The sequence below is a fragment of the Lolium rigidum genome, chromosome 5 (assembly GCF_022539505.1).
Source record: "Lolium rigidum isolate FL_2022 chromosome 5, APGP_CSIRO_Lrig_0.1, whole genome shotgun sequence".
Lineage (NCBI taxonomy): Eukaryota > Viridiplantae > Streptophyta > Magnoliopsida > Poales > Poaceae > Lolium > Lolium rigidum.
This window is the reverse complement of record NC_061512.1, coordinates 200271987-200280537: the sequence shown is the minus strand read 5'-3', so window position 1 is coordinate 200280537 and position 8551 is coordinate 200271987. Positions and strand designations below refer to the sequence as shown.

Genomic DNA, 8551 nt, shown 5'->3' with positions numbered 1-8551 from the left:
TCCCTTCTTGGAGGCGTCATTTTTTGGAGAGTCTGTAATTCAGGTGTTGTCATGGCGGTGGATGTATTGCTGTTGTTAGGCCCGAGATACTGTAGCGGGACTTTTGTTTCTTAGTTTTTTTCTTTTTTTTGGCCGTGTGCATCCGTAGTGCCATTAGGGTGGTGCGTTGTTGCAGAGGCTGGGTGTAATTGGTATCTCTTGATATTAATATATTCCCTTTATCGAAAAAAAGTAAAATGTGTCTAGATAGATAAACTGAGGGAGTACTACATGTGTTTACTTCACCACTCAAGGCAAAAGAAAAGTTGCACAAACATTTGCTCAAAAACAATAACTGCATCATGATTCTGACTATAGAGCTTGGAGATACCAGTCCCAGCGAATCCGCAACTGGGAAGATGTTCTCCAGAGAATTGGTGCCTTGGTGAGCTCAGGTCTCAGTACTACGCACCGGCACGATTTAGCTGAGCTTAATCCAAACGGTACCTGTCAACACCTAGATTTTTAAGTCCAGATGCCTATTATGCCATACATCGCAATCCCAGGAATATTGTTTTTGCGAGACATAATAGATTGATATCACAGAACATCATTCATTACAAACCATAATAGTCTTACATCAAAGGATCACATGATCCAGTCTTACAATAACAGTTGATCTAAGGATCAATTACAAAACACACAGCGGAAGAAACGTAGTAGCGGTCCATCTGTTCCACAAGCAACGCTTGACGTCAGGAAGTAGTCCTAGTTATCATAGACATCCTATTGTCCATCATCCTGATACTGCTGCTCCTCTTCATAGTCTGGCCATTTGAATAGCCTGGGACACAGCCATGAGTACTTTAAAGTACTCGCAAACTAATACTAGTGTAAGCACTATTAATTATATCAATGGGGTTCTAAGATCTAGGTTTATTTGCATAAAGCCGGTTTTATTTCATAAGCACTTAGTAATAAAAGACTCTTCATTTGCCTAACTTAACTCAAGTGGGAACATTATTGTCATTCCCACAACTCTGTTGTGATCAAGTCAAATTCACCTTTCATGTCACCATTCAATTTTAGAAAACATCTGACAACGGAACAGTATGGCCATCCAACCGTCCATGATCGTGGACACGGAACACTCTGCAGAGGTTATACACTTGTGCCACAACATTTGATTACATCCGTCAGGGGTAGCCCTCAATAATCATACTCAGTATGCGAATCATCAACCATTAACCTTTCACTTACATACCCTAGTATAGGCACCCCCCATGATTTTGGCCTCTCAGTAATGGCAATCTGCCATCCTGGGAACTGCACAGGGCTTGGGTAAGACATTCACCTCATTTTCACGTCATTTCACATTTCACTGAGGCAGCCTCGGCATAACCCCTATGACGCTTGTTTAGAGGGAACCCATACTAAAGCACATAAATTTCCAGTTAAGCCCTACCCATAATCAGGTATTGTGGGGGTACTCTAAAATTGGAATTGTATCGCATCCGAACCCAATCATCGGTTTTTATCAAATTCACCATGTCATTCAAGTCATATTCACCTTCAAAATCTTTCAATAGAATGACTCATCATTCCAAAGTTTTCAAAGTCATTTGATTCACATGTTCCCATCTAGAGTAGTCAATTTTAGTTTAGCACTAACAACTAATCATGAGGGGTGCTAACTAAGTTTTAGCTCTCTAGGATAAGTTTGAAGCTCTGGTGATACTCTACTCTTGTACACAAATTCACTACAACAAGTAAACCTTGGTAAATCAAAGTAAAGTTAAAGCAAGATAAAACTTGGGTTTGGATGAAAAAGACTTTAAATACCAATACTAGTGGCATAGTCTCTTGCACTAGTAACTTGGCAATAGTAGAACTTGCATTGGTAATAGCTTTCCTTGATTGGTACAGTGGTCAAAGTTTTCTTCTTCGTAGAAGACCTCCTCCTCTTCGAAGCCTTCGGTACTAGCGTCTATAAACGGATACGAGGTATACAATCACCAAACAATGCTTAAGTACTAGACTTAACACTCAAAGGGATCACACAAGCTAATCTAGCATCACGACATTATTAACATGGTGGTTGGCTTTGTTTCCTTTTAAGAAAAACAATTTCCTCTCATTGAAATATTTATTAGGGTTTCTATTCATTGCCTTTGAGAAATAATTTCCTCTCATTGAATATTACTAAGGTTTATTATCCTCAAATAATAAGAATGAGATCATGTTGACCAAAGTCAACACTTCATATTTACCATTTGGGAAAATGATTTAAATGAGATACTTCATCTCATGCAATTTAAATACTATTATGGAAACAATTTAATATCACTAAGTAATAAAATATGAGGTTCTATAGACTAAGGTCATTACCTCATATTGGATTACTTGGGACAATGATTTAAATGAGAGGATACCTCTCATACTATTTAATTAATTAATTTGGGTAATTTAAATGGACTAGAAATGGCCACATAGCCATTATTTTGCTCTAGCCCATGATCATGGTAAACACCACTGTAATATTTTTACATATTCGTGTAGAGCCTTTGAAATGTGAATTATGAGAGTTGGGATCAACTCAAAATAATTTATGGTTAATTTTTAATAAATCATTGAAGTTTGAAAGGTTACTGCCTTGTTATTTTTACTACATGAGTTCTACAATGAATCTAAGGTTGAGACCAGTGTAGTTGGTTAGATAATTTCATAAGCTTTCCAAAAATATCAAATTCATAAATTTTGGCTTGGTATATTTTGTTATATTTAAATTTGAATCAAACACCAGTATTGAAATTGAATTTAAACAAATTAGCTGAATTTGAATTTGTGGGCTCGCGCGGGAAACTGAAATGGGCCAGAGAGGGAGAAAGAATAACAGGCCGGCCCAGTAACGCGTCTCGCACGCACGGGCCGCCTGACAAAGGGTCCCACACGTCAGTGTCGATTCACACCCAAAACGGTATGTTTTAACGTGGCCCGCACGATTAGAAGCAGATCCAATGGCTCACAGTCATCGTCGTCATCGACGAGAGCGAACCCTGGCTGCGGCGAGCCTAGGGGGTTGGCGACTCACCGGAGGTCCGGCGATCGTCGGCGATGAGGTATATCGGCGTTGTCGACGACGGCGAACCTCCTGGTACCGGTGGCAGCTCCTGGGGTGGCCCCAATCGTCGGCTCCTTCTGCGACGGCTCCGGCGGTTCTCCGGCGATCAATTGAGTGGCTACGGACTAAATTGGGAAGAGGGCTTGCTCGAGGAGGCTTAGTGAGGAGAGGGAAGAGGAATGGTGTGAAGAGTTTGAGCAGGGGAGTGCTCCTTTTATAGCTTGGCAGAGGAGTGGAGAGAGGGATTGGCTTGGGGAGTGGCATGAGGGTGACATGGGTTGGCTAGGGATCTTCCATGCCTTTTTCTTGGGCTAGGAGGGCAATGCAATGTTTAGGGAGGTGAGGCCAGGGTATGTGACATGGTTGGCAAGGCTAGGGAGAGCTAGAGCATGCACAAAAGATCATGGCCAACATGAGTGACATATGCCATGACATAGGGAGACACTTTGGCCATGGTGAGCATGGCAAGGCATGATGATTTTGTTTGAGAGTTGTTAGAGTACCATGTCCACTATAGATGAGCACAAGAAAAGTGGAGTGAGGTGGTGCATAGTGGGTAGGAATAGTGATTGTACCTTTTTATTAAATAACTTGATCACCATATGTTGGATGCAATGGTCTCATTTGAATTTGAATTTGGCCAAAATACTTCATAGGTGTGATCTAAATAATGTTTGGAATCTATTGGTGGCCTTGGTTTGCAATTTGGAGTTGGTTTGTGAAAAATCCAAAATTTGGGGCAATCTAGAATCTGATTCAAAGTTGCCACTTTGCATGCTTATATTAAGAGTTTGACTTTGAATCAGCAAGGTTGACTTATACCAAGTTGTTCACTTTTATGAGTACTAGTGATCTGGACAAAAAGATTAGAAAGTTTAGTTTAGAAATAGTTAACCAAAGGGGCTCAAAGTAGGTATCATGGTAAAAATGGCGATTTGACCATTATCACATGCAACTTGTTTTTGAATTTTCTTTTGATTTGTTTTGTGTTTCTTTTACCCAAAAGTGATTATTATTAGTTTAGTAATGTTTCCAAACCATTTACACAAGGTCAAATGGCCTAGGTTAAAGTTTTGTAAAAATGGCCATAGGCTCATATGTGATGCAAATTTTATTATCCTTTCTTTTTATTTGTTTCTCTTTGATCCAAATTGCATGATTGTGGCTTAGAAACAATTTCAAATACTTCAAACACACATTCATGGCAATAGCAAACATTTCATTCATTCACATAATAGAAAAGATTTTGAAATAGCCAAGTTTTTGTTAACCCTAAAAATTGGATAATTGAAAATATGGTTCTTATTTGTTTCAAAATTTTGGGGTGTTATGGTACCATTCAAGATCAATAACTTACAGTTGCTGCATTTTCAATGTTCATGTCTGGTGTAGATCGTTGTACACCATATGCATTCAGTATATATTCTGGAGAACCAGAAAATGTTCAACAGCTTTTCTTTGCACAAGTGCTAATTACAAGCATCCTCACAATTAAACAAAGTACACAAAATTTGTCCCAAATGTAACACTTATACAGAAAAATATTGTATTGCAATAAATTGCCAACCATCAGAAGGCCGTGCATGGACAGGGTTGCCTGCTGCAAGGTCTATACGGCCAACTCAGCCTCGCTGGTGCCATACCTGAGATTAAATCACTGCTTTCCTGGTATTTGGGTCAAATGCATTGCACAGTCTGACTAGGGTCCCAAGACTTGGCCCAAACCTCCAAATCTTGATCAGATAATAATACTAGTACGGACTGCCGGTGAGCTTGCACGATAGACGTACTCAATTCGGTCCAAATGCATCTCTCTTAGAGCCGTCGGTGCAATAACATTTACTCTTATGTGTCCTTGCAAAGGCAACCTCCACTGCTCCACACCCAGCCAATTGCATCAGCCAGTTCTGCAGGAACCAATAAAATGTTTCTGATGCATGAACCAAAGTTAACTGAATGAAGACCGTACAGTACGACAGATTCTACAGATATTTCTGCAGTTCTGGCTCTGACGTGTGAAACGATCTCCAATGTGGTAACTGCATGAGTAACGCAAGAAATGATCCTAGGTTTTTACACCACATAAGTTGCAGGGTGGTGTCAAAGCCTGTTAATGGTTGTAAATTGACAGACTATATATGGATTATAGGTACAGTAGTATTGCATACCTTCGTAAGCAGCATTCTGAACTTCAATGGTCATACAATAATTAAGAATCCAAGGTTCTAAATGGATCTGAACCAATCAGCGATAGTTCTTGAGAGGACCCTGGTCTCATTGAGAGCTAACGATTTTAAACCCTGCGCCAGAGCATCTGCTGGAGTGTATTGTGAACCAGCCTGCCATTTAACATCCTGCAGTATAGCTATAGTTAATGACTGATACACATAGATATCAATGTCGTGTACATAAATGATATTACACATAAACAGAGAAGCAGTCCTTGATACTATGATCTAGTGATTCTGAGCATGACAAATTGGTCTTAGTTCAACTACAAATAGCCAGTTGTTTCCTAGTGATAGCACCAAGTAGATTCCTAATAAAATGAGCCTGACACGAATATACCGAGTTCTAAAAGTTTGCATATGATGCATCATACAATTGTGAGATGTAAACTATAACCAGCCGTACCTGTATACATGGAGTTAGATGTGTTCCTGACAGTGTGACCTTCTTTACTTGTCCATTAATTGATTCTACCCGAGGCCGCAAGATGTTCTCAATTATGTCTGTATCATCAATAGCATCAACACTGAATTTCACCTACAATGTGTGCATGGAAAATTAATAAATGCTAATATATAACAGAAAGAGGTTAGCCTAAAAAAGCAAGTTTGTCCTACCAATAATGTATTTGGCACACTGTAGGAGTTCTTGCAGAATTCACGGTTCTCAGGCGGCGTTGGTTTGAATTCAGATACACCTTCCGTAACCTGCAAATAACATGCGAGTATTAGAAAGATATTAATAAATGAACATGTTGTAGAAGCACATTTGAATGATCAAATAACTTAGATTCATAAAGTACCTGATTCATTACAGAGGGTAACTGATCGACAAATTTGCTCACAGATGCCATAGCTTCTCGATCATACTCTTGTATCAAACCTCCAGCTAAATAAAATAGAGCCTTCCATGCGCCCCCTACAAAGTTGCACCGAAAATTACTGTGAAGCAAACATAACCATTTTTAGCAATTTTTTGTATCTTTCTTCTAACTTACTCTTGCATCAAACTAATGTTTTGACACACATTTCTAACATGTCATGAGGCATAGCACCAACGCTGCAATACCATGAAGCAGCTAGAATTCCAGAGATACAACATCATAATTAACAATTAAATTTATCATTATCTTAATTTATTAGGGCCTTTCATGCTATTTGATTGATATGGAAGGTTAGAGGCAAGCGAGAACATTTCCAATACACTTAAATATTAATTGGTAAATATAATAAGGTAAACCAAAAATGAATAATCACCTGATGCATCTCTTGCCACGGAGTATACAGGTGATGCCTCCATCATAGGCATTAGTTGACTAAATAGTGGGCCTATCTGCACAAAACAAATTTACGTATCAAAGATATAACTCATGCAAGCAATCAAAGAACAAGCAAGAACGATGATATGCAATACAGATACTGCGAATATAGATTAAGTATAGATGAAAGACTAGGTTCCGTAAGCGGTCTTGTCTGGTCGTTCGACACAAACGAGGTACATGGAGTTGCATCTATGGAGAACTATAATCTAAACAAACCCCAAATCTAAACCCTAGGGGTGGGGGCATATATATTGGCATACATACAAACCGACCAAAGGTCGACTCCAAATAAGACATGGATGTCTTGACTTCCTAATCAGTGTCAGTCAGTCGAGGTCGAGTCGTTTCTCATCATCTTCTAGTCACCTTCCAACTCCGCACGTCGATCCACAAGTGTTGGAAGCTGGTATCCGTGGCCTGCCCGAGATACAGGGCCTTCGTGGCCCCGCACAAGTCGACTCGAGTACATGGCCCAGACTGGGACCTACTATTTGGCATGCCCTATGATGTCTGATTATATTTGCTTCAGTTGATTGCATGCTAGACTTTGCATCATGAGGTGGGCACCACTTCACTTGATTATATTTGCTTCACTTGATTATATTTGCTTCACTTGATTGCATTCTTCAATTGATGCTCAGAGTGGAAGTAGGGTGGGCATCAATAGGAAATTAGGAGAGACCTTAGAATCAAGGGGGTTTAGATTTAGTAGGACCAAGACCAAGTATATGAGGTGCAACCTTAATGGTGTTGCGGCTGAGGTTAATCTAGAAGGACATGTAGTGCCTACGAGGGACGCATTTCTATACTTTCGGACAAATGCCGCAAAGCAATGATGTATTGATGATGATGTTAGCCACATAAGAAAACCAGGGTGGATGAGCTTGGGGCAAGCATCTAGCATCCTCCCTAAAAAGGTCCCTTAAAAGCTAAAAGGTGAGTTCTACCGGACGGCAATAAGAGTTGTGGTGTCATATGGAGTAGAATGTTGGCCCACTAAAAGACAACAATACAATGAGTGTCACAGAGATGCGCGAGTGAAGGTGGATGTGTGGCCATAGAAGAAATAACTGAATCAATGACGAGGTTATACATGATAGGATAGGGGTGGCAGCGATGGCAGAGAAATTTGTCCAACACCGACTAAGGTTGTTTTGAGAATAACAAAGTAACCAACTAATGGTGTATTCTAAAGGTTAGCGAAAATACAAAGAGAGACGGGGATGATTGGGTGACCAAGTTGACATGGGATGAGGTGATAACAAAAAGGACTTGAAGGTTTGGGATGTACCTACAGATTTGGCACTTGGTAGGACTGCATTGAAATAATAAGATATCCATGTGCCGGAACCTTAATTTAGTTTTATCTACTTCGCTAATTTTTCCTTCTTTACTTTTTTGTTGCCACAGATTTTTGTTGGGTTTCATCTCTAGCCTACCGCACACAACTTGCTTGGCACAAAAGGCTTTGTTTTTTTGTTATTGTGTCAGTTAGGGTCAACAATAAAAGAGGAATTAGAATAGTTATTACTCCTGTTGACCATAATGTAACGATCCAATGTGCAAAAAAGCGCAAACCAAAATACCTGCTCAAAGTATGGAACAGCCTCTGAAGCGGGCCTATTGTTGAATGAGACAATGGCATTAGCCTGAAATGATAAGAAAACAATGAAAGAACATCAACCAATAAGCACCGTTATCAATTAACTATACACAAAAATAGGAATTAAAAACATTCCTCCTCAATCACCCGAATGATTTATTCGCAAAAAAGAAAAAAAAATCACCTCAATGATAAAAAAGAATCAGAAATTTCCAGAACCCCTTATCTATACCTAATAATAAAGGGAGAAGCGTTTCCTTGGTTCGGTCCGTTTCGTCCGTTTGGTTTCGTGCGTTGG

At 39.6% G+C, this 8551-nt stretch overlaps 1 protein-coding gene and 1 long non-coding RNA gene across 2 annotated transcripts; both read right to left on the bottom strand.

Annotated features, from left to right (window-relative positions):
- Window positions 1–275: 275 nt before the first annotated feature.
- LOC124654782 lies at window positions 276–4558 on the bottom strand. The gene is made up of 2 exons (XR_006988458.1): window positions 4437–4558; window positions 276–486 (listed from the first exon to the last, which is right to left on the bottom strand). It is a non-coding gene; the product is annotated as an uncharacterized LOC124654782 (long non-coding RNA).
- A 205-nt stretch (window positions 4559–4763) lies between these two features.
- LOC124654781 lies at window positions 4764–8295 on the bottom strand (the record flags this gene model as incomplete). The annotated part of the gene is given in 7 exon segments (XM_047193768.1): window positions 4764–5007; window positions 5269–5454; window positions 5735–5866; window positions 5947–6036; window positions 6132–6247; window positions 6586–6661; window positions 8237–8295. Coding segments are annotated over 5 exon segments (519 nt in total). The 5' UTR covers window positions 6638–6661; window positions 8237–8295.
- Between the last annotated feature and the right edge of the window lie 256 nt (window positions 8296–8551).